Consider the following 26,939-nt stretch of genomic DNA (forward strand, 5'->3'; position numbering starts at 1 on the left):
ACAGTTAAAGACAAAACCCAGATAGTTCTCATAGACTTTATGTTAGTTTCCCCCTAAAATTAAATAACCAATTCTGTTAATCATAAGAGATTCTGATGAGGAAGATGTCTGTTGAGAGACAGTAGCACAGGGAAATGTTTGCCATATTTAGATCTCCTTTCATTAAAAATGAAGAGGCCATTTCAGGTCAATCATCTTGAGCTCTTTTCTTTAGGGGAATGACTCTCCAGCATGGCTCATTACATTAAAGGATTTCACAAGCCTGAGTTATAGCTATTGGTATAATCACAGGTATCAGAAATAAGAATAGTTATTTCTTATTTCTTTGTGAATGGAAAATGAAAAGGTCATTCAGTGTATGGTACTTCAAACACTTGAAAGGGAAAGTATTTTACTGCTTGCTTAGCTTTTAAGAGGAAGCCTACAGAGGGTAGAAGCAATGACAGGTAGACTGAGAGGAATACTGAGAAATCATCTTAACAGCCAGCTATCAGGTTAGGAAAGCTAAACCCTGATAGAATTAGTTCTGGCCAAGGATGTCAGGGGCATCAAGAAAAGCATCTATAGGTACATTGATAATAGGAAGAACAGGGGAAAAGTGAGTGGGTCCTTTCAGGAAGGGGATGGGGGACCTGGTGACTCAGAACATGGAGAAGGCTGAGATACTCAGTGAAGGTTTTGCCTCGATCTTCACTGGCACATCTTCTGGCCGCACTGCCCACACTGCAGAGGCGAAGGCAGGGACTGGGAGAATGAAGAATCACCAGCTGTGGGAGGAGATCAGGTTTGAGACCATCTAAAGGACCTGAAGATGCACAAGCTCATGAGAACTGAGATACATCCACAGGCCCTGAGAGAACTGGTGGACGATGTTGCTGAGCCACTACCCATTGTATTTCAGGAGTCAGGGCAATCCAACGATGTTCCCCCTGATGGGAAGACAGGATGATCAGTCTCACCTCTGTGCTGGGCAACATCATGGAGCAGACCTTTTGGAAACTGTGCTGAGGCACGTCAAAAATCGGTGATGACTGGTGACAGCACGGAGCTGTGGTCAATGGCTTGGCTCGATATTCAAGTGGAGCCAAGTGCCTGATCCCACATGAGCTGTTATTTTGAAGCAGCATCTGTGGCTGAGGAAGCACACTAGTGTGAGACTTCTACATATTTCCACATTCTTACACTCTTCCTTAAACATCTCCTAGTGTCCAGTTTTGGAGACAGAATGCTTTTGATTTAGCTCTTTGGTTATGTTCTTGTAACTGAATTTTGGTGGAGATTTTTGCCTTTTTTTTCAGTTTTTATGTTTTCTTCTGTATTTTCTAAAGATCCGTTTTACTCCATGCAGTCACAGATTATTGTTTCTTAACTTGTAATGGAAAACTAGTCAATACAACCTATTTCCATCCACACAAACAGGTACGTAGGCTGATTTAAACATCTCTTTTTTCAGGGCATAAGCGAATGTCGCTGAGGGTAACCAGCTATCCTAACAATGCCTGATGAATCCCAGTCTGGGAGCATTAAGAACAGGCTTTTTTCTCAAGTAACATATGTGAACACTTCTGGAGGCTGTTTGCCATGACCTGATCCATAACTCATGAGGCTCATTGTTTGATAACAACAAGAATTACCAAATTAAGGTTGATAAAATAACTTCTGCTTCACATCTAAAAAATATCTTTAACAAGCTTTTCATTGGTTTCTAAACATGGGTAGAGATTTTCCTAATATTCATCCACTGACAAATTAGGAAAAACGTACATGAACATTATAATCAATATTAGTCAGATAGCAGGATATTCTCTTCTACGGCATAACCTTTCAGATGAAGCTTTACTATTGATCTCTAAAGTCTGCATTTTTTCCCTCGCCATTCTCATTGGCTGAAATGTAGCAGGGAGAATGTACCCAGTAAATTCAGGTTACATTGTGCTTCAGCAGAGCTGTCACCGGTGGAGCAGAAACTGTAACAGTGTTCTCATGTACGTTTGGTGCTGTGAGTGTATTATATATTAAAATACAGGCTCAGCCACAATTCACCAAATCCATCCTAGAGTATCAGACCTCTATTTCTAAGGCATTGAACTTAGATGCTCAGGTCAATCTGGAAGCATCCTAAGGCTTTCACCAAGCTTTTAATTCCTGGATTATTTTCTTCTGCCTGAAGTTTCCCTTCTGCTTCCCTTTTGTTTGCTACTAATGCTTCATCTCTTCTGGGAGGGTGATTCACAGTTAATCAGCTCATCTATTCTGAGCCACTCACACCCAGGGCTCCGTGGCCAGGCCAGCAGGCATTGCTGGAACCCCTCGCTCTCCTCAGGGGCTTTGCTGTCCCTGCTGGCCTGTCACTGGGACACAATTACATCAACCATTGGGCCAGCTGCAAACGGGGGGGCCATCGACAATTGCAGAAAATGGGATTTTGGGGTATCTAATGAGCAGCTAATTTACATGAATACACCAGGTAAAGCAGAGGAAAAAAAGTTCTACAGCTCGGAACATAAATTATTATTAGGCAGAAAAAGAGAAAAATCTCCTGCACTTGAACAGGAACATCTACATTATGTTTAACATCCCCCCCCCTTCTTTTCCACAGAAAATATAGTTTTCACAATTTGAACAAATATTTAAATATTCAGTTGAGATTTTGAATGAATTCTCCTATTTTATTATCAACATTTGGGGAGTACGAGCATATTCAGTATTGTGAGTTCTGGAATATACCTGACTTTGGTTGCTTCATATATACAAAATACAGTTAGAAAGCACAGTGCAAATTCCATATTAGCGTCTGTTTTGTCTTTTAAGTAGAAGAAATTCTGCACGCTCATCCTGTCCTCACCTTTCTGGTTTCCTCTGACTTAGCATTACCAGATTTACAAGCTCACACCTGTTTTATTAGTCAGTCTTTTGAACAGAGCTTCCATACCATGAATTCACATGTTTCCAGGCCCATTAGGTGTGAGTTCTTTAGCAAGGACAGAACCTCACAATTTTCCATACACATGCCCATTTATTTTTATTAATTAAACTCCTCTTTATTAACTGTAACTTTGATGTAGGTAATCCTCCTCCTGAAACACACTACAATATTGTTTTTCAAATGTATTATCTCATGCTTATCACATGACCCATGTGAGTGTAAGATCTCCTGCTCAAAATTTCAGGCACACACCTGCACAAGACCCTGGCTGAGAAACTGTTGATGAACAGATACCAACATGAGGTTGCTGTTATAATTCTTCCCTGGGGTAGGAAAATATGCTCATTACAAATCAGCCAACAAAATAGGTATTTCACCAAGACATATTTAAATGTAGTTGCCAAACTCTATTTTTCCTGACATTCGATCGTTACCAGCCACTATCAGTTCATCCCCCACCTCAGTTATCCAGTCCAGTTCACAGAACCCACCTTTTATATCTTGTCTTCCCCAAACTGGGCTGAATGCCTACTTCCCAACCACTCACTTTCTGTGGCAGAGGGTTTAAATTGCTCATTTGAATCACCCAGCCTTTATTCCTTAGTATGTCCAGTCTAAAAACAATGAAATATAAACCAGTCTACTACTCTTGCACACATGTCCCCATTAAATATTTACTACTTCTGTTCATATTAATAAGTTTACCTTTAAATCTTTAAAAAGCTCAATACACAAAACAGACCAAAATTTAAATTGTGAGTCTGTAGCTCTGCCTCTTGAATTTAATGTCAATCCATGTTCCAAAAAAGAAACATGTGATGAAATGTAACAGTGATGAATGTAAGACATTCTGTTAGACACTCCTAAAATGCTGGGGAGTTTTCCACATTGTTATTTTACAGGGCATCAGCATTGTGTTTACCAGCTTCCTTATTTTTTAACTTATTACTGACTTTTTTTTGCCTTTGCAACCAATTTTTACAATATTTCTCTAAACTCACCACCATTTGATGGTTATATGTGCAACCCTTCGTGCACAGATCTGTTTAAAGGGTTAGAATATCCCTGTCTGAACACATTCATTTTGTAATTTTGTAATTTTTTGTAATTTTAGTTACAAAGCTCCTTTACATGGATATGGGAATGACTGAAGGAGACAGGGAACAGCACTATAGATCAAACAAGGACTCAGGGCTGGGGACAGGTGTATCCACAGCACAGAACAAGCCAGGGCTCAATGCTGAGGTCTGAGCTTACCCATGGCTGCTGTGGCAGAGGCTGTGGGTGGAAGCACCTCATCTCAAGTACTCAAATTAGCACCACAAACACTCCTCCTCATCTCCCCAAACATGTCTTTGACTTACTGTAACTGTGAATAAATCTTCCAGGTCTTTTTGCATAGTGTTTAACACGTTTTAAATTTATTACTTGAATGAGGGTGGTATGACTTTCCCCACCCAGGCTCTCTGGGGAGCAAATGGGGTATTAAAGGATCTCGGATGGAATATACTCTCTTCCATCTTTCTAGCTGACTATGTTCTTCAGCCAAGCACTTGGTGTCCACAATGATTTGAACTTTGGAGGCCTTTTAAAGGCAAATTTTCAATTCTTTCATTCCTCACTGTAGATCATCCTCAACTCTAAATAAAGTTAAAAATTGATACATTATACTAGAAATCCTCCAAACCTTCTTGAAAACTTCTCATAAATCATGTTTAATGAAATAGTTAGGTACCTGTTTGTTCCTGTTTGCCAGCTCCAACACGGCACATTTCAAAAGCGGTCTATCTGTGATTTTTGAGTCAATGTAAGACGTGTTTTCAGCAGACTGCATTCTATTTCTGAGAAATCTCCAGTCCCCTTTATGACCTTGCTTGGCCTTGAGATTCTCTCTAGTCATGTTTTAATGTCTTTTTAGCGGCTTTGGTCTCTGTGCCCACAATGCACTATGTTCTGTCACAGCTCTGCAAGGCACCCCTCCCAGCCCATCCCTCTGCCTCTTTTGACTTCTGCAATCCTTGGAGATCGAATATCTGTTCCTGCCTGAGGCTCCGGCCTGTGCCCACGGGGACGGCTCCCCTCTGCACGGGGGGTTCCAAGATGGGCAGTCCTGCTCCTCATCTGGCCTGGATATCAGGGGATAGTCAGGGCTCGGGATCAAGCGGTGACGCGGTTTGGCCCCGTCAGTCCCGGCCTGGCCCTGCTGTTCGGTGTCACTCCAGGCCGCTCGTCAGCTGCTAAACGCGGCGGGCAGCTGAGGAGGCCCGAAAGGAGCGCGGCCGGTCCTGCCTGAATCTCCCTGAGGGAAGCGGGGCCCCTCCCGCCGCGGGGTTCCCGCCTCAATCTCCCTGAGGGGAGAGGGGCCCGTCCCGCCTCGGGGGTCCCGCCTCAATCTCCCTGAGGGGAGAGGGGCCCGTCCCGCCGCGGGGGTCCCGCCTCAATCTCCCTGAGGGGAGAGGGGCCCGTCCCGCCGCGGGGTTCCCGCCTCAATCTCCCTGAGGGGAGAGGGGCCCGTCCCGCCTCGGGGTTCCCGCCTCAATCTCCCTGAGGGGAGCGGGGCCCGTCCCGCCGCGGGGTTCCCGCCTCAGTCTCCCTGAGGGGAGCGGGGCCCGTCCCGCCGCGGGGTTCCCGCCTCAGTCTCCCTGAGGGGAGCGGGGCCCGTCCCGCCTCGGGGTTCCCGCCTCAGTCTCCCTGAGGGGAGAGGGGCCCGTCCCGCCGCGGGGTTCCCGCCTCAATCTCCCTGAGGGGAGAGGGGCCCGTCCCGCCGCGGGGTTCCCGCCTCCATCTCCCTGAGGGGAGCGGGGCCCGTCCCGCCGCGGGGTTCCCGCCTCAATCTCCCTGAGGGGAGAGGGGCCCGTCCCGCCTCGGGGTTCCCGCCTCAATCTCCCTGAGGGGAGAGGGGCCCGTCCGGCCTCGGGGTTCCCGCCTCAATCTCCCTGAGGGGAGAGGGGCCCGTCCCGCCGCGGGTTCCCGCCTCAATCTCCCTGAGGGGAGAGGGGCCCGTCCCGCCGCGGGTTCCCGCCTCAATGTCCCTGAGGGGAGAGGGGCCCGTCCGGCCTCGGGGTTCCCGCCTCAATCTCCCTGAGGGGAGCGGGGCCACTCCGCATTGCCACTGCCGACCCCCGGCGCTCCCGGCGGCAGTCACAGAGACACAGGATAGGTCGGGTAGGAAGGGACTTTTTGGGCATCTGGTCCAACCTCCTAGTCCAGACAGTCATGAGAACCCATGGTACAGGATTGTGTCCTGACGGTTCTGGAATATTCCCTGTGAGGGAGACTCCACATCCTCTGGGGACAAAGTGTTCCAGTGCTCGGGCACTTGCGCAGTGAGGAAATTCTGCCTCGTGTTCGGGTGGAACTTGCTGTGCATCAGTTCCTGCCCGTTGCCCGTTTTCCTGTGGCTCGGCACCACGAGCAGAACGCGGTCTTTCCCTGACGGTTGCCCCAGACAGGGACAGAGCGCCCGCCCCGGGCCCCGCCGCACTACAGCTCCCGGCAACCTCCGCGCCGTGACTCGGCCGGGGCGCCGCGGCGCGGGCCGGGATGGAGTGAGGGGCGAGCGGCGGACAGAGCGCGGCCCTGCGGCCCCCGCCTGTGTCTCGCTCCGCCCCGGGTCTATGCGGTCCCCCGGAGACCATGGGATCCAGGATCAAGTGAGTGCCCTCCGCAGCTCTCCAGCCCCGCTTCAGGCCCTCGGGAGAGCGAGAAGGGGACTGACTTCCCCGCCCTCACTCCGCTCCCTGTGAGGCCGCGCGGGCGGGACCCTGGCCGAGCCCGTGGGCCTCGGCTTGGGCGAGAAGGAGAGGGAGAAGGAAGGGGAGAGAGCGCTCCCTGCCTCGCCGGCCGGAGGGACGGGCAGGACGGGCCATTCGACCCCAACTCCGGGCGGGACCCCGGCGGGACCCTCCGGCCCTGCCCCAGGAGAGGGGCGAGAGACGACCCTGCCTCACACCCAGCCCGCTGCCCCTCCCGCTCTCCGGGCCGGGCGGGGAGGGCAGTGCAATGTTATCGGTGCAGGCCTGAGGGAGGGCGGGGGTGCTGTGTTGGCACATCTTCATTGCCAGCACAGCCGACGCCTGTTCGGGGGTGTGGAGGGGTCGAGGGAGTGCAAATTTCTTAGCCCAGAGCGTGCTGACGGAAGGACTACAGTCCAAAGTGCATTAGCAAAGAGGTTTGGGGGAAGGAGAAGAGTGATGCAAGTGATTGATGTGCTGGGCCTGCAGCTCCATGCCCTCAATGTTGGGGTTTTTTAAAAATTTTCATAAAATTGGTTGTTGATTTATTGGTAAGCCTTGTTGGTATGTTTGGTATAGTCACTTTTAAAGTCTCAGTTTGTTCATGTGCCATTCCAGGAAAATTCAGTTCCTCGGACACAGGTAGAGGTGTAATAAAGCTATTGCCAAGCAGAGAGTGCTGAAATTTCTGTGTGTGAAAAGGGTTATAGAGTGGAGAGACCCAGGGAGATCCTGTTTTATTCAGCAAGTGCGGTTGAGCAGTTGTTTTTCCTTCTTGAACGCCGTGTTCTTCAGGATTACATTGGGTTTTAGCTTTTCCCTTGTTTTGTTTAACTTGGATACAAGACTGGAGGGGACAATTTGTGTGATGACACATCTTCATGTTCCCAAGCCCATAGGCTGAATAGATGAAAACATGTCTCTTCAGCCAGGTGTTTTAGGAAAATGTAAGCGGGTAATGAATGTTTGTAATGATAGCACTGTGGCAATTGGTTGGTTCTAGAAAGGGATGAACTTTTCTTCCTTTCTTAAGCATACTGTGGGCATGAGTTTTGCACCTTTTTGGAGTATGTGTTCTCAACTGGTGCTGCAGAGGATTGAAAGCCTGAGAAACTGGTTAAACTCTTACAGTCAAATACAGGTAGAATTGAAAACTACGTATTTTGGCAGCAGAGCAGACTCTATCTCTGACTTGCACCTTCAGACCCTGCAGCAGTCACCCTTGCTTGGATCACTTCAAGATTATGATCCAAAATTATTTCTTATGATGACCTTATCTTAAATCTTTTAAGAGGTTGATGCTTACTTTAAATGCAGTTTAATTTGTGGTACGTAGGCTGTGTTTGCCCTCTTTGGGTTTGTGGTAGCTGTTTGTACTTCAGTGGCTTTGAGCAGACTTTGCTAAATGAGAATGTCATCAGGCAGGTGAGATGCTCCAACTAGGAACTGGTGTCAGGGAGATGTAGCAGTTAGAAATACTTAGTGCAGCCAGCAGAGTTGAGGACTTTTTCTGTGCTAAGTCCTTCAGTGTGAATTTGTCTTTCCCAATCACCAGAGTAGCAGAGATAATAAACCCAGGTAAACATTGCTTTTCATTCTTCTTGGACTTTGTGAGAAAGCATTTTGTCCACTGAGTGATTAAGCAACTTTGTCTCGAGCAACACTTAATAAACTGCTTTTTCCCACTTTGGACAGAACACTGTGCCTGAGTAGTGTAAGGACAAAATTTCAAAACAGTCTTAAAATATGTAGAGTGAGAGAGCCTGTATGATCTGGTATGCCTTTCTGAGCTGGATGTGTAATCCAGCAAAGACTTTAACGTTGGTAAGTGACTTCCTTATGCGGACAGGTTGGAAGTGTGAATGGGAGAACTGTTTGTTAACTGGGTATGGTGAGGCACATCTCCTTTAGGGGTGTCACCAGTATGTGCTGGAGCCCCAGTAACATCCAGCAGTCAGATCCCTTGCTTCTTGAAGTAGATTGATAACTATGAGGGATATTAAACTGCTTGGCACAGGATCCCTTGCATGCGCTGTGATAGACTCTGCATGAAACCTGGGCATATCTGTCAGTTAGATTTCTGATGGGTGCATAATAATGAGTCATTTGAGTGAAAGATTGCTTAGAGAAAAGTATCAGTAGCTGCATCAGACTGAAGTGAAAGAAATCAAGGAATTGCCAGCAGTCCTGTAAGCTTTTGGCTTCTGTATAGCTGCAGGCAAAAAAAAAGCTAAACTGAGTGTTGTGCTGGGTTAATCCTCTGTTGGGGCATGTCTCAGGGAACATGCCAGGCACTCTGTGCCAGTCAGGTGAGGTAGCATAGGAGCCTTGTTAACCTGCTGTTGTCAATGCTCCCAAGCCTTTGTACTCCATGTTACAAGACAGAAAGGATTTCTTATTTATTTATCTTGAGTAATATGTCAATGCCAGTCTGTTCAGTAGAATGGCATTGCACTGTATAAACAGTTGGCATGTCCCTTTCTAGAGGTGGTTGTATTTCACTGGTGACACAATAGATGCCAAGTGTACATCTGGGAAGGCTTTCAGAGATTTAACAGAACGTTTGTTATGTACTAAGATGAAATTTTATCTACCTAGGGAATATCAGGCAAAAAAGTTAAATATATGGAAATTAATCAAGGCTTCAGTTATAGTTTCTGAATTGAATTAGTGATTACAGGTTTCTGCTAATAATTTACTTTCTGCAAGAGTTGAGCAACTACATCTTGTTCCAGGACAACTAATTATCAGGTAATGTCAGACTGTTATGGCTCAGTTCTTCAGCAGAATGACACTTTCTGTCATAAGTGCTATTGCATTTTTCTGTGTGTACCAAAAATGCTCCTGACAGAATTGAAATAGGCTGTGGATATGTAAAGTATGTACTTCCAGCCATTCAGCTTCAGAGGAGGGCTTGATATAATTTTATTCTGAATAAATCTCTTACAGTTTGATAAAAACGACGTTTTTTGATCATAAAAGGTGCATAAATGTCTTATTTGAAATATCTTATTGCAGTGTAAAATTGAATTTCATATTGATTGCTTTGAAATGGATGTTATTAATAGATCAGAGATTTGAAGTAATTCATACAACTAGCATTTATCATAGAAGTATTATTTTCTCATACAGCTCCTTCCTAAGTTAGTGTTTACAGAGAAGTATTGCATTTCCTTGTGAAATTACCTAGTTCTCAAATAAGTGAGGCATTATGTCTCTGTACCTCTGTGTCCTATGTATTTTTTTTGAATTGCATCTTATTGTTCACTTGGTAAGTGACCATGGGTCCATAAGTGATTGTTGGGAGGAGGGAAATCTTGCTGTGTGTTCAAGGCTCTTGTGCTGTGGAGGATTGCTGGGGCTGGGGTTTCTGTTCAATTCTCAGGTGACATTGGACTACAGAATACACATTTCTGATCATGTTTATGCTGTATTTGCAAACTGTATGAAGTCTCATAGTGAGTTGTTTCCTTAATGCCTCTGAAAAGTTATAAAATATCCACAATCCAACAATGACTTCATTCTCATACTGAGGTGTTGGTTGTTGAATGCAACCTTTAATACTGAAATTCTCACTTGGGAAGGCTACTTTAATTTCACTGTTCATAGAAATAAACTGACGTTTGTCATGGAAAATTAAAATATAAAATGTGATGTCTTTTTGTCTGAAAGGCTTGGAATATAGTCTGTGCTCCTGCCAGCTGTGTTACCCAATGCTTTCACTTAAGAATTTGAACTTGGGTTCTAACATAATACTAAAAAGGTGTTTGTTGTTTTAACCATTAGCTGTAAAAGTATAAAGTTTATAAACTTTTAATTAAGGAAACAGGGTGCTAAAAATAAAGACACAAACAAGGAGGGTATGATAAGGCTGCCCAGCACTGTGTATAAAAGGAAAATACATTTCTGGTGCTCTGTGGGTGTCGTTCCATCCTCACCCCATAGCGTGGCTGTAGGAATGGAGCTAACCCCCAGTATTTGCAGATTATGGGCTGCAACTTGAGTAGCACAGTGAGAGTTATGCATGTTTGCTTTTATATTGCACAATAACAGCTGACTTTGGATTTCTCATAACTTATGAGTGTAGTTTTCTGAAAAAACAGCTACTTAAGACAAACCAGTTGGGAACTGGTGGCAAATTAAATTACCATTAATTGAGTTGTGAACCATTGTTGCTCCTGAGAGGTGCGCTGTAAAACTGAGGAGTGTGATCCTGTGCTACTGAAAGCAATGGTAGCTTTTCTGTCAGTTTAAATAGGTGTGGGGTTTGGCTTAGAGCCACTTGAGTTAGGCTAAGTGGGCCTGTGGCATGGTTAGAAATGTTTTCCTTAATCCTTATGGTGTTAAAGTAGGATTAAAAATAATAGAAATTCTCTGAAGAGTTAAGCTGAACTCCTCAACATGCTTATATGTTTGGTTTGAATTGTTGGGTAAGATGAGTTTAATTTTAAAATTAATATTCAGTTAGGAATTCTAGCATGTGTATTTCTGGGTTTTGTCATTACTTTTGTCCTTAGCTGTAAGGAAGTTACAAAATTCACAAGTTATACCACAGCAATTTTCTAATGTTAGTTTGCATTAACACATAGGAGACAATATTATCACTATACAAGCAGCTGTAAATTTGGAGCAGTAATTATGCAATTTTGATTCTTGATTTTAAACAGAAAGTCCAAGAATAGAGAGTCACATGTTCAGACCTGAAAAATACTTATTTCAGGATTACAGTCTTTTTACTCTCATAAAAAATATCTGGAGTAGTTAAAATTGTTAGTCAAGACTTAAGTCAAAATATTCTTTCATATATAATCACCTGCTGCCTTTGCATGCTCATTACGAGATGTAATTCCAGAGCATCACTTAGAGAGTTGAATTAGTAAGAACGGAAAAGATACACTAAATTGTTTATTTGTTTTGTAGTAATATCATTAACTTTTTACTTTTACTACTGGTATATTTCTAACTCTTGAGCAAAGTAAATCTCTTTCTTCAAGCATAATTTACATCTTCTAGCTCAATGTGGTATGGTTTTTGACTGTCACACTTATTTCCATGCATCTGGCAAATTTCTGGAGTGAAGACTCTGGAGTCTCATGAGACCAAACCTCATGCATTTGTAATATTCTCCAGCATGGCCTTTTTTTGGTAAAGAGGTAGAAATATTTTGACAGGTATTAAAAAGGGGCACCGTCTTCATCCTAAACACAGCCTCTTAAGTTTTTCAGTAGTGTGTGCAGAAAGTGATTTTGCCTCCTCTTGACTGCATCTACTTTTTTTCTCCTGCTTTTCCTGGGCAAATAGATGTCATGAAGTTGAACCCAAGGGTCACAGTAATGAAAATGTGAATCTGGGTGCTGTTTGTTCAGTGTCGGACAGTTTGACTTTTCAGTTTGGTGAAAAGTTCCCAATCCTTTTTTTTTTTTTTTTTACTGAAAAAATCCCTGTATTTAGCACCTTACAAAGGTCTGATGAGAAATCATTCAAGGCTGTAAACCAAGAAATGGAGATTCTCTAGTTGTTATTCTACTGTGTGCATGCTGAGAAGCCTTTCTGACTGCCTCATTGCAAGTGCACTTAAACCAAATTCTCAGTGTGCTAAATACCTTCTTTTGTTTCAGACAAAATCCAGAAACTACCTTTGAGGTGTATGCAGAAGTGACCCACTCAGGAATCAGTTGCATTGGGAAAGGTACTGTTTGCACTGTTTCTACCTATTTATTGGCTAAAACTGTTCTTAAGAACCATGGATTGTGAGATAATGAAATGTATTTAACATTATGCTGTTCTACCTTCTAAAAATATCTTAATTACTGGTTCTATGGAATCTTTTACAATTAGGACTAAAAATTAGAAATTTATGGTTCTGTACCTGATTGTGAACAATTTTCAGGTTTCTTTGACTGTTTTGTCTCTTTTTGTCTTTTAAAATAAAAATAACTCTTTTCTTGATTAGGTTGAAAAAGTAAGTGCTTTTTCAGATTGGTGTTTGCTGCTCATGTAAAAAAGGGTAATTTTAAACAAAGAAAAATTCTTAAAACATCTTGTTTGGAATTTGTTTTTACTTCTTCCTCTTTCTTACTTGTCTACAGAAGTATTTTTATCTGCTGCCAGAATTCTCGCTTGCTTTAATAAATGAATTTATCTGGAAATTAGGCATGGATGCAGCTTATGATTTGGTTAACTGTTTTTACCATTGTTATCAAGTCATAATTACACAGGTATTTTTCTGTAATATTATTTTTGAATAATATAGAGAAGTCCCGTAACTGCTGAAACCAACATGTAAGTACATTTGGGAATTTTTGATTGCACTTTTATCTCACCTGAGGAACTTGATCAAATAAGCAGGAAAAGCCAAGGTTGAAATTCATAATGCCAAAATTTAGTTCAAGGTACAGGGTTCAGTCTCTAGAATGATATGAAAAGGAAGTTAATCAGAATTAAATAATTATGATTAGTCAGCATGTACTGAAGTAGTATTTCCTTTGTCTTTTATTAAACAATCACGTGTGTGTGATAGATATGGTGTAATGAACCAGTAGAAAGGATTTTTCTATTTTATTGACTGGAAAGCCACTTACCTCCTTTTATATCTGTATTTGTTACTGTCTGTGAAAGTCAAATAGCTGCACCTCCTTCCTTGCCTGCCAAAGCCTCCATAGGAGTTGTAGCTGGAATACAGTTTTGGCTTGTCCTACTGCTCTGTGCCATCACAACTATTTGATGTAACTGCAGGAGCCCTTTTAATAACTGGTCTTTGTTTCTGCACATCTGACCTGGATTCTAGTGCCAGAAAATCTGAACAAATTTGACCATAAACATTACATTGTACAGTACTAGTGTCTGGGTATAATCTTCTCTTTGAAGTTTGTTTGCATCCCCCTGGAGGGATTAATTCCCTGCTGTGGGAAGGTGGGTTAAAAAGCACGGAAACTACTTTACAGGTTTTTAATTGGAGAATTTAGTATACATTTTGTTCTATAAACCAACTGATTCTGTAGGAGTTTCACTTAGTTGTGTTTTTAGGTTTGTTGTATGCACTTGTAGGTGCAAAATCTTCCAAAATTCTTTTTAGGGAGTAAAAAAATAATTTTAATAATTGTTTTTAGTAGCCATATATATTTTGAAGTTGCTCTCTCTGAAGAATATTTTAAGAGATTTTTCCCAACCGAATTTTTTATACTTAAGCAGTATTCTTTATTCTCAGGAGCCTTAGATCTGTGTATACCCAAATATTTTGTCCTTCTGTTCTGAATGAAGGTTGTCTTGTTCTCTGCAGTGTCAGCTGCATACTGTATCCCAGGCAAATCACCATTCCAGAAATACACACCTAGAAACCTCCATGTAGTCTGTGTCACTTTTTGGCTGTCTGTTCCATGCCAAAACCCTAGCAATATAGATTAACTTCTCTTTTTTTGTATCGGGGAATGTATGTTACATGGCAAGGAGCAGCTACTGTTGAGAAAAGTAAAATGCACAAAAGTTGAGTAAGAAGCAAATTGTCAGGCAGGATTGAAACTATTTCTCCCTGTTTAATTGGTCCTAAAATTAACTAAGGCAGCTGTTTTTGAAGTTTGTGTCTAGTATAATAGTGCTTAATTCTGGTACCAGTCTTCTGACTTGGTCTTGAGGAGAAAGAATTGCTCCAAAGCTGTAACTGTCCTAGTGTAGGGGATTGTCTGGCTTGTGGGATGGTAAAACTTGCCTCCATTTTGTTATCCAAAAATTAGTGTAGCTGTCGTGCATTAACCCCAGCTGGCAGCTCAGCCCCATGCAGCCTCCCGCTCCCCCAGCCATGGTGGGATGGGAGAGCAAATTGGAAGAGGAAAAGTGAGAAAGTAGCAAAGGGTGTTTCCATGTGACTGTGAAGTATCAACTGGAATTTTCAGCTTTAATGTATTTCGAAGTTCACAGTCAACTGCAGAAGAAAAAAATCTGTTCTGGATTCCACAAAAGCTGCCAATAAACCAGACCAAGTTCAATGGAGAGCTGCAAAGGTGGTGAGCGAGCTGAAGCCCTTCAGTGTGAGGAGACAAGAGTGCTGGGCTGGTGCAGCCTGGAGGAGGCTCCAGGGAAGCTGAGCAGCAGCATTCCAAACCTGGGAGGTGTGTACCCATCGGGATGAAGTGTCCAGGCTCGCCACGTGATGTGTGGCAGGAGGACAAGGAGCAGTGACAGGCTGGATCAAGAGACATTCTAAGTGAATATGGGGAACCTGTTCACACGAGGAGTCATGTATTGCACCAGGTCACTCAAGAGATGTTGTGCATCTCCATCCTTGGAGGTTTTCAAGACCAAACTGCTTCAAAAACATGAAGAACCCAGTCTGACCTCACATCTGGCCTGTGTTTGAGCAGGAGTTTGGACTAGAGACCTCCCAAGGTTCCTTCCTGCCTCAGTTATCATGTGATCCTAAGATTTGATTCGTAGAAATATAAGCTTCAGGATCATTTGGGGAATATTCTGTACACTTAATAAGGTGGAAAGAGAAAAATGTCATTGAAACCAAAGAAGTTGAAAAAGCAAACATTGTTTTATTCCAGTCCAGGCAGAACTTTGCAAAACCACAGTGAAATGTGTGAACTGGAAATGATCACTGGATCAGCTTCCTGTGCTCTCACTGTCCTTTCCCCTCAGGATTGTTTAGAAATAATAATCATCTGTGCTCAGCATTGTATATTTTTGGTACATGAAATCTTTGGTAGATTATACAATTCCAGCATTCAGTTGTATTTAAAGGTGTTTTTTTGTGCTGTTCTTTGTTGAATTCACAGGTCTTACTCGGAAATTTACAGATTTTTCCTACTTAAGTAAATGTGATGTCCTTTTTTTTTTTTTTTGAGAACTGTGAAGCAGGATAGCCTCAGCTCTGACTGGCCACATGAAGATCAGTATTTCTTATTAAAATATATATTTCCTTAGGAGAAAACAACACCAAATCATTTGTTTGCCTAATGATTGGTGTTTCAATGGAAGTTGGTAATTCCCCTTTCTGAGAGGACATGTATTCGTCCTGTTCTTTCTTTTATTACCAATGTTCCTATTAAAGCTTTTCTTGGTGTCCTTGGCCAGATTTACTTCTGGCAGGGCTTTAGCTTTCCTAACCTGATGCCTGGCTGTTCAGGCAGTTCCTCTGCATTCCTTCCAGGCCATGTTTCCCTGCTTCCAGCCTCTGGAAGCTGCCTGTTTTTGTTTAGTTTGTCCAGGAGTGCCTTGTTCATCCTTAGAGGCCTCCTCTCCCCTGATTTCCTCTTTGTAGGGATGCTTTGCTCCGGAGCCTGGAGCCTCCTCACCAAAAGTGAGAAGCTGCAAACTAGAACAGAGCTTGTGTTTTTACAGTGACAGTACATGGAATTTGTCTAGTGAGGAATCTGTGTTGTGTGTGTCAGGTATAAGTATGTCAAGCATAGGAACTTTGCAATTCTAATGCTTCTCACCATCTCCCACACATTTACTTTCAGGAAAAGAGGGGAAAATAGCCATGGTTTTATTGTAAAAATGAAATATTTTAGGGAAAGTATTGGCTTAAAGTAAAGCTAATATTTTTTGTGACTCTGGTGCATGATCTTCTCTCATGCATTGGAACATGATGTGGATAATTAAAAGCTTTTCATGCAATACAGCAATTTTACTGGATTTCTTTCCTGATTTTTAATCTCTGTATAAAGGAAGGAAAAAAGCATTTTATAAGATTGTGATTTTTGTATTTGTTGTGGCATTTCATAATACTGAAATTTCACAGAAGCTGAGCAAAGGGTGAAGCTGAGCAAACTTTTATTGTTTCTTTTACAGAAGATAACTGCTGAAGCTCACTTAAGCACTCCTAGATATCCAGTTCTATGCTATTGACACATTGTAGAGAAGTGCATTGCAACTGTTTCCTATGTTGTTAATCTCAGCCGGAAGATTGTTTTGTGCAGGTTTTTTGAGACGCAGAAGTAGAAAGGATCTCCTAGCAAATTTAGTTTAAATACCTTTATAAAGAAAGTGAAAGCTTACTACTTGTGAAATTTTTCTTTTAACTTTCAAAGCACTTTATGATCTTAAAACTGCTGCAGATCATTCATCAAAAATAGGATGTGACAAATTTAAGGCTGTTGCTGGACTTCAGCCAAAGATTCTCTCTTGTTAGAAAGGGCTGTGAGAATTGTAGTCTGACTGTCAAACTGTTCATATAGCAAAAGAGAATTTGTTAGTCTAAAGTAACCGATCAAAATAGTCTCTGAAGTAAGAGCATTTGAAAGTAAATGCTCACAAGAGTAAAACACCCCCTACACCCCTGTCTGGGAGGACGTACCATGCTTTTGTGTGGGGTTTTTGTGTTCTTGCCAAAGCAGACATTATAAAAGTATGTCAAATCTGTAGCTTTACCATGTAGTGTGCCAAAAGGCCTTTCTCTCCAAGGACCTCATCTTTCATCTTTTTGTGAGTGTAGCATAAATTCTTGCTGTGTGTTCAAGGAAAAAGCTGAAATGGTTTAGTACAGCTAAAGGATTTCTTTCTGAGTGTTTTTTTTAAAAAACCATGGTAAGTTAGAAGCCTAAACGTGACCGCATGGACAAAGTGTAGGTATGTTAGAGTTTAACAAATGTTCACTGGATTAGGAAAGGAAATGTAGTTTATGCTACTTCTTTTATGACAGAATTTAAAAGGTCTTGCTGTAAGACTCTCCATGTGCTTCTTTCTTTTCTAGAAAACATACCGCTAAGTTGAAAAGGGAGATGAATCTTAGAAGGAAACTATTAACTCTGAGGTAGTTTATCATTGTTTGAGTGAAAGGATGAAATTTGCATTTGAATTGGCTCCTAGAGTAGCATGTACTACTAATCTTGTTCCTACTAGAAGCTTGTGAGTAGTTTAAGTACTTCCTTCTTTACTTTTCATGTTCTAGCCTTGGGTTGTAATAGCTCTTTCTCTCCCTCCCCCCCTCCCCAGTAGATCACAAATGTATAACTTAAACTAATCGAAGTCCTTAACTCTACTGGGAGAAGTCACGATGTACTTGGGCCTTAAAATTATTCTACAGTTGTCACTGTGCTTTCTGTGGTAGGACTTTCACAGGTAGAGAGAAGTAGCAGCTTTCTATCTCTGTCAGACACACTGCTGCTCCCTGCCATTATATTTTGTTATAGATTATAATGTTACATAGCAGAGCAGTGCCTCCTAAACTGATGAAGGATTTTCTTGAGCATAAGCGAAGTTACTGGACTAGGATTAAGTTAAGAGTTGGTCATTCAAAGGTTTGTAAACCTTGCCCATGCACCTCTCAGAGCAGCCTTTATTTTTTTAAGATGAAAGCATTTTGTTGGTTCAAATATGCCCATTATGTATTGAGAAATAAATAAAATCTTGAAGGTTTAGTAATGTCAAGGGAAGTGCAGAATTCAGGTCTTTTTCGATTAAATAAGGGCTTTCTCTTGAAGGGGCTGGAATTCCATATCAGGAGTTTTCCTATCCCATCTTTGCAGGGTTGTGTTGCTGCACCAAACTTCCTAAAGCAGGATTGGAAAAGTAACCAAAGCTAGTAGGTAGGTGGTATTTGGGAATTCTAATTCTCCTAAGCTGCTGCTTTGTTTTTCTGTTTCCATTTGATTGCTTTGCTTCTAAGTACAAACAAGGTGGAAGATTTTAACAAAGAGCTTGCTGGGACTGCAGTGTCAGGGTAAGTCAATAGCACAGTTTGAGCTGTGTTTTGTGAAGACAGTTTACAGTTTGGTTTTTACAGTATAAATGAAATACAGAACTCAATTTGAAGAGAAACTCACCCTATAAAAAAATACTAGAATCTGTCATTTTGCAAGTCATCATACATTTTATAGAACACATTTTAGGTATATTCTTATATGATTGATAGTACTAGATTTAATAAACCCCCAAACCAGTAATACCAAATCTAACTGAGTGTTTCTCTGTGCTGTTTTGTGGGAAGAGAGCTCTTTGGCCTTTTTGCTTCATGCTTTAACTACTTCTGTCTGCAGTCTTTTCTATTTCACAAGTATTTACTAATCTGCAGTATATTGCTATGCTGGCACTGTTTAACTAGACAGAAAAATTCAGCACAGAAAGTCTCACTCACAAGACTTTAAACTCTTTTGTTGATTTATATTTTTTTAAAGGAGCTTGACATCTTCATCAAGTTCACAGTGGGCCTGCTTTGTTTGCTTTCTCTTGAATGCTTGATAAGATTTTTCTTCTATTGTTTTGTGCAGCAAGGACAGAACTTGCCATGGCTGAGGTGGTTTTTTTGTAAATCCACAATATGGTCATTGTCTGCTGCTGAATAATTGTGACTGCTTTTTGTACAACCAGAACTAAGGCTTTGGCTGTGAACAGATTCCTTCTTAGCGTGAAAAGAGACTAATCCATGTAAATACAGCCCCAAAATAAAGCTTTACAGAAAAAGGGAAAGGCTGCTAAGCAGGAGGGCAGAGGTCAGCAATTTAACCTTTAACCTAACAAATAAGAAGCATGAAAGTTCCCGAATTGGTTTACAAAGGCAAGCTCCTGTGATCTGTCAGTTTTTCTTTTCATGATAGAGTTGGGTGAGAAAACTGACTGACAGCTAGTGCCTTTTTAACTGCAGGTTGGAATTAACTGCTAAACTGAAACTTTCTTAGGGAGGGTTTTTCTAGGGATTCTAACAAATTATTTTCATTCACTAGCAATACTTTTCCTTGAATTTAGAGATGAATTTGAGTGGTTGTTCCTTTAAAAGAGTTCTTGAGAGACTCGAATTAGATTCCCAATATTACTGAAACATTGAAGATTTCAGCATTTGGAGCGTTTAAGAATTTGGTGTGGCACTTGTTGCAATTGACTCTCTCTTACTGTGCTGCTTTAAGAATAGAGCTGCCATGCCAGCAACTGCACAGAGATTGTACTTTGAGCAGAGTCCAAACGTTGATGTTAAAGGGGTATGTGGGTGTGACTTTATTTAAGGGAGTAGTTTAAACTTTAGTTCATTCTCAGTCATAAGCATTTCCAAGGGGGTTTGTTTTTTGGTTGTTCTCAATCACAACAGATAATCTTGTTAATGAGTGTTAACTTCTGCTCAAAGCTTAGTGCATCTGTAGTTAACCTGGATACAGACATAGCTATAAAGGACTTTCAATTCGAGTGTCATTCAGGTGAAAAAGAAACAAAGTAGTAATGACTTTAAAGGAGGCTCTCTGTAGATTTCAGAACTGGGACTTTGGGTAGTTCCTTTCCCTGGAGTTAGCATGGTCCCCTAAGTCCATCCACAGTTGGATGATGCATCCTATGAATGTTTTCAATGGAAACACTGGAATTTAGGGTCTGTGTGTGGGTTGGTAGCTGTAGCAGAGCACTACAGAGCTCTGCTAAACCACTTAGCAGAGCACTGCTTCAAGTGCAGCGCTCAGGCAGAGCAAGTTTGGGGCAGTAAATGATAAAGTAGATCTATTTGTATTGCTGGTTCTTTTTGTTATGGGGAGTTCCTTGCAAGAAGAGAATGTGAACTGGGATTCAAAGAGGCCTGTCAGAGTGCCCAAGGCATGGGCTGCCTGCCTTTGGTGTGGTATTTTTTGTCATGAACAAAAAGTGACATTGTTAGGTTTTCCTGTGGTTTTTGTTGGTTTCGTTTTGTGTTGATTTTTTCTGTTCATTTGTGATTTGGGTGTTAGATTTTTTATAAATGGAAAATGAGTTTACAAGAGATGATTTGAGGTTAGATTATTATCAAATAAGTGTAAAATTAATGCTAGACTATTGTTTTACTTCAGCAGTTGTCAAAACCCAAGATCAAGTCTAAACAAATCCTAAACTCCACCTTCTGTGCTACCAGAGTCAATTTGCATTTTGCTCCTTCGTGGGCTAGCAAGTTTTGGTAAACCATTTGTCAAAATTCCAGATGCTGACAGATTTTCAGCTCCTGGGAAGATTATTTTTATGTCTTTTTTTAAGATGGAAGCAGCTTTTTATATACATTTTAGTATTACTTATTTCATGGAAGAGTGAAATAGAAACAAAGGAAGTTGGGCTTCCATTTTGAGGATGATAACCTTGGGCAGAGGGATAGGAAGAGATGACTGATACTGATAATGTCTTGTCTAGAATTGGTTATAGTCTGGAGAGTTTTATCTGAACACTTTCCTGCCTGGAGTATCTACCATTAGAATTTGTACTGGGATTTCAAGCGGTGGTGAAGGGAATTAGACTCATGACTCCCATTGCATTCTACAGGTGTTAACTCAATCCCATATTTGGTTCCTTGGAAGAATCATTTACTTTGAAACAGTGTAGTTCAGAGTATAAATAGTGGTAGCATGACCTCTTCATGAATTGATTCTTACATTATTGCACTCCTTAAGTAAATGTCTCCAATTTCTATCTGTAAGATACTTTGGAGAGCCTTGAGGTCTTCTGATCCAGAGGTTCTAAAACCAGATTATCAGTCTGTGGAGAAACACCTATCAAAAATACTTAATGTAGACTCAAGCCAAGTGTGAAAATGTGAAGCCAGAATGGCTGATGGAGCACCACAGTCTGGGCAGAGGCAGAGGCAGGTTGCTGGTGTTTCCTGTTGGTAAGCTGTATATTTGATTTGGTGTTTTTGCAGTGCTGTGCTTGGTGTTTCTGTGAATCTGCACTGAGGGAGTGCAGACAGGCAGGGCAGGGTCCCAGGAGGGGAGGAGCAGCTCTGCTGGAGCAGAAGCTGGTGCATGCTGTAGGATGGGCTGTATGTCTGTAGGACAGAGCTGCTCTGTGGGCAAGGGCAGAGCAAATCCTAATAAAATGTGGCAGAGGAAAAGTAAAATGCAAAAAACCCCAAAACCAAACCCCAACCGCCAAAACTTTCCTTGAAATATGACATTTTCTTCTGGAGTTGTGCTTCACTTGCACTTAAAGCAGTTTCTGATTTTATCTGATACTTGTCTGTTGGTCATTGACTCAGTTTAATTTGAAGAGTTTATCAAATACATAGAAAAGATTCATGAGGGTAAATAACCCTTTCTTAAAGCTGTAACCTCTGTCCAGAAATGCATTAACATTATAATTTTTTTAATGTTGCCACAAAATAAAATATTGATGACATCTTACTCCATTTTTTCTAGAGGTGATCCTGGCACACAGAAAAGTGTTATAAATATGATTATTTTGCTTCATTGTGATTAAATTCCTTCTACACTAAAGATCAGATTATATTTGCCCTGTGTATTTGTTAAGGCCTGTTTGTGATGAATCATCATCTTATTTTGTAGACAGTAGTGGTAAAAATTGTTTTTAGTTTGTGTTTGGGAAAATTTACTTATAAATTAGTTGCTAGAAATATCTGCCACTACAGTATATCCCAGTGCATCAATATGGTGTAATTAACGATTCCTCTTTAAGGTATTTTCTGCTGGAAAGAATTAACATGTTAAAGCAGAAGTGTGCAGCTTTGTGTGTACTTGGCAGTGTTCATAAACAAGAATAGATGTAGTGAGTAAATGCAATTATTTAACTTGTTCAGTATTTTATTCCTTAATGAACCGTAGAGGTAAAGAGTAGTAAAATCTCACAATTTGCCATCTCTCTTGCACGGATGGCAAAAGTGTGTTTTGTTGCTCTTAGAAATACTACATGTGGCATCCAGTGATACAATAATTACAGCTTATCCTGTTGATGTATGTCTTGATTGCTTTGCTCTACCCCGGCCACGGGATTCTGTCCTTCACTAAATCATCTTGAAACAATTCTGTATCTAGACTAAATCCTTAGAATACAGTGGGTATCAATCACATGGACAATTAAAATTAAGTATTGACATGTTTTTAAAATAGTCATACATCTCAATTTTGTTTATCTCAAAGTTTCAAAAACCTAATGACCTCATTGCAGCTCGACTATAATTACCATGTTTAAACTTCTATGCATTTTTTAGTTTAAACAGCCTTTGTGTTTTTTTAAACCAAAAGAAAATTAATGAGAAGAGACAAAGAGACATCAAAGAGGTTTTCCCTCTGATTGCAGTGTTAGAAGTTTTGCCTGAAAATAGGTTACATTTCTTCTGTTTTCAGCTGAATCCTCATTAACTTTACATTTTAATGATGTCCAGAGCAAATTATACGATTATGGTAGATGCCTTAAAGGGAAGCTTAAAGGACACCTTTTTAATGTTTGTTTCTTTACTGGTGGCAGTATTTGCACCAGTATTATAAACAGCGTTAGACTGCTGAAAATAATTCCAAAACATATCAAAATTATATTCCAATTTTGCCATATATGTAGTATGAGTGTCTTAATTTAATATTTAACACAAATGAAGCATGTTATGGGGAGATCTTCGTCTTTGTAGACAAAAAATGTAAATCAGATCCTTTGAAAGAGTTTACAAATTACTTGTGCATCTTCTATTCAGTTTTATTTATAATGATCAAGTAAAATGGAGACAGATGATTTAACAAGGTCTCAGAATTGTTTTGTTTTCTTGAACCTTCCATGGAGACAATGATTGAAATGTTAATAAAGTGCTAGTTTGTATTTCCAATGACAAAAAGCATTATTGAGGGAACTTGGTGGAATTTAAATTTGTTCTGTTTAGAGGAACTCTAATAAAGGCAGTTCTATGTTCTAATGTACTTCTCTACCTAAAAATTAAGATTGCATAATTAACTTTATAGATGAAGAATTATGTTTTATCTAAATGCAGCAACAAAACCTCGTATTCAGTGCACCTTAAACAAGGTTACCTGGGAATGGCAATAGCTGGAATGGAATTTGGACAGTTCAAAATGAAATACATCATTTCTGACTGTAGCTCAATGAAAAGATATTGTGAAAAGTGGGGTCTTCTGTTTCCCTGTGCTGACACTTGGTATCTGTGCTTTGTGAATAGAACCTTTGATTTTGTTGTGCACTTCAATCAATAAATTTTTGGGAGCTGGGATTATGGCAAGGGGATGGGAAGAAGTAGGAGTGTGCTGAAGTACAGGTGCAAGGTAGGATTCAAACTGCAGCTGACACAGTGCAATGTTTCCATTTGTTTGAATTCTTCATCATTGATTACAGGCTACTGTGTCTTGATGGAAGCATTTGATATGCCTGTCATTAATAATCATTGAATAAAGCAGGAGGTGTTAGACAAAAAGAAAACTAAGCTTAGCCTTTTCATTTCAGTATGATTCTACATCTTCTATTTAATGTTAATTTTCTGTAGAAACTTTTCAGAAATCTTAATTGTCATGGTTGTCTGGGAGTTACGACAGACCCAAACCACACATCCAGCTTGGTGGACTTTCTGTGATATTTATTGTGTAAGAAAATGGATTTGAGTCTTTCAAAGGTTTGGCTCTCTGCAAGTGTGAAAACAGCTGTTGAAAGCCATGGTTTAAGTTCCTAGTTAATCTTAAGTCTTTTGGATTTGATGCCTGCTAATGTAACTTTAGTTTGGAGACGGTGTTGCTAAAGGAAATAAAGGTTGAGTGTGATTTCCTGCTTTTTCTCATCTTTATGTTATAATTATCAGAGAATTGTCAATTTTTGGTTGAGATGCAAAATAAAAATACTGATTAATAAACTCAGGAAGATACAGATTACAGACTTCTAACTGACAGAAAGATGTGCATGTTATTTTTATTTCCTTGGCAAGGAGGATTTTGATAGAATCATGTTAGCACTGAAAACATGGAATGTTCTTCCTGGTAACTTGTTCTCCAAGTATTTGCAGTGTGGCTGTTTCCAGCCAGTTATGTGTTAATGATAGTACAAGGCTGAAGCATTCCAATCATTCATATGCCTGTCCTCCCTTTCTCATAAGGGTTTCTTTGCTCAGGGTTTTTGCCTTATTCCTTTTGCTTTGTTGTGGTCAATTCAGTCAGTATAATAGCATAGACACTGGCTTTTTCCCCCCTTTTTTTTTCTTTAATAAAGAGTTATGTTAGAGATATACTATAACAGAGATAAGAGCTATTTATGTCCTAAGCTATTGATTTTTAATTAATGTTGCCTGGGCTCATACATGTTGGCAGAATTGCTAACAGCTTGTGGCATTTTTTAATTCACATCTTCTTTTTTAGTATTTTGACAGTGTCATTCATATCTCATGAAAAAGTACCTCGTCAGGTTAAATGTGTTAAAACACCGAGCAAAAAAAAAAGGAGAAAATGGAACATAGGGCTGCCTAGAAACCTTGATCCAATGCCAAAGTATTTAAACAATTTAGTGTTTTGGTTTTCTAGCTCCAAGCTGCTTCTCAAATCCCTTGCTAATTAATCCAGTTAATTCTTTGTAGACTAACTGTATGCAGGGCTTTTTCTTGGGCCTCTATCACTGAGAACCCTGTTTTGTTTGAAGCAAACCTAAGCTCGGTTATAAAGGTTGTAGTAACAACGTGAGTACTTGCAGATGTAAATACAGTGGTTTGAGCCTTTTTAAAAGGAGTTGTGTTTGTGTGGGTAAGTTCTAATTTAATCTTTCATGTTTAAAAATTAAACATATATACTTGTCTAAAAAGATGGAGAGAACTTCATCATTAGTTTGGTCACTTAAGAAAAGGCTGTGGAGCCTCTGTGGAACAATCATGGCATGGAACATTGATGTTGTGGTACTAGAGTTAGTGATTTATGTTTATTTTTCAATGAGTAAATTGTGATAAATATCATTAAATTCTGTTCTCAAAAAGGGTGTTTGGGCGTAGAGCTAATGAGAGTTTAGCAAAAAGAGGGTGTAATTTAGAAATGACACTAAATTGGTCATTGGTGCTTGAAATTCTTCCGATGAGAGTACGAGAGCAGTGTGAATTCAGACCTGGAAAAAGCAGCTGGGGAGCAGAGAGTTAGAATCCCAGTTAGACATGGAATGAGATAATGAGAACAGAACAGGTACTGCTCAAGGTGTGCTGGTGTGTGATAAGAGCCGCCCAGCTCTTGAGCTTCCTTCTGGTTTGTCAGATTTGTGAGAAGTGTTTCCCCCAGCATCCCACTCCCAGAGTCAATGGCAGCTGCACTTCAGCACAGCCTGGATCATCAGCCTGTGGAGAGAGTTTGTACAAGTGGATTCAAGTTACAGTTTTAGATTACCTTTGGAATTGGTAGTGAAGGAAAAAGATTGTTTTCAGCAAATCTGCTGCAAAGGGTGACCAGATTGAAACAAATCTTCAAAGCTTTGAAAAGGGCTGAAAGTTTAGTTGGGAGTTTGTGGTTTCTTAAAGCTGGGCCAGGGAAAGAGAAAGGAAATTAGTGAAATTGCTGGGTTTATATACGCCTGATTTCCAGGGCTGTGACGTGATTGTGAAATGCTGTTCCTGCTCAGAACTGGACTGCTCCACTCTCTCAGGAGCTTTTTGATAGCTGGATGTATGCTCTCATACATCTTGGAAGTATCAAGTGTCTGAAAACATTTTTTGTGGTTAAAAATCCTTTTGATACCCGTGCCTTTTCTACAGTAGCTGAAATGTTTTAAATTTTTTTAGCAAGATGATAGATTTCCTGTCTAGCTGCACTGAATATCAGCAAACTCCTCTTTATCTAAACCAAATTTTTCTTCAGGCCAACAGCACTGCTTTAAATGTGCTAAACTTACTTTCACAGAGACCTTCCTTTGGTCTCAGCACTGCACACAGCACAGTGAGCTTTGCTAATGTAACTGAAAGCATTGCAGCCATGAACTAGGTCAGTCCTGCAAGTGTCGATACCTCCACGGCTCTGTTGTGCTGCCTGATGCTGTCCAGTTAATGAACTTTCCTCCAAAAGAGAGAAGTCATTCTGAACAGCCGAACATGAAGTGATTTTGTTTTTCTTTCATCTCACAGTCATTAGCTCCATGAGATGTATTTTTCCATGTTAGGACCTCCTTCCCCTCACCCCCACTAAGTTTTAAATGGTGTTCAAGAAGTTTAACTTCTGTCATGAACATTTCTGACTCCACGGAAATGTTTTGTTGGGATGCTTTGCCTGTTCTTACAAACTTTCCTCCCATTTAGTACTTTGCTTGAAGGCTTTCATGGGACCTCAGTGATGCTGCAGCCTTACGTGAGGGTCACTGTGACCAATCTCTGGTTTTTTGGGTTTTTTAACTTTATTCCAGCTTACCTGTTCTTACAGATTTTTACTGTTTACCATTTTGAAAGAATGGGCAGCACTAATAGCAGTGGTGAGTTGGTATGTTGCATAGCTCAAACTGAATCAAAAGGAGAGGCTGAGTACTGAAGGGTACAAGGCCAAGTTCTGAAGTGTCCCAATAAAATAATTAGTGCTCTCTCTTATGTATGATCTTTTAATATATGAACTTGCCATGCCTCAAAGCTCAAGAATGCGTTGGTGACCATGGAAACCCTTGGT

The 26,939-nt window shown here is 40.8% G+C and overlaps 1 protein-coding gene across 5 annotated transcripts in view; it reads left to right on the forward strand.

The window, feature by feature from the left end:
• Window positions 1-6,425: 6,425 nt before the first annotated feature.
• The window catches only part of DENND1A (DENN domain containing 1A), a 147,205-nt gene continuing 126,691 nt past the window's right edge, over window positions 6,426-26,939 (forward strand). For all 5 annotated transcript variants that reach the window (XM_050980851.1, XM_050980844.1, XM_050980845.1 and 2 more), the window contains exons 1-2: window positions 6,426-6,579; window positions 12,279-12,349. In XM_050980851.1, coding sequence (XP_050836808.1) covers window positions 6,563-6,579; window positions 12,279-12,349 — 88 coding nt within the window. In that variant the 5' untranslated portion in view covers window positions 6,426-6,562. The remainder of the gene's footprint in view (window positions 6,580-12,278; window positions 12,350-26,939) is intronic.

This window comes from Serinus canaria, chromosome 17 (assembly GCF_022539315.1).
Source record: "Serinus canaria isolate serCan28SL12 chromosome 17, serCan2020, whole genome shotgun sequence".
Taxonomy (NCBI): domain Eukaryota; kingdom Metazoa; phylum Chordata; class Aves; order Passeriformes; family Fringillidae; genus Serinus; species Serinus canaria.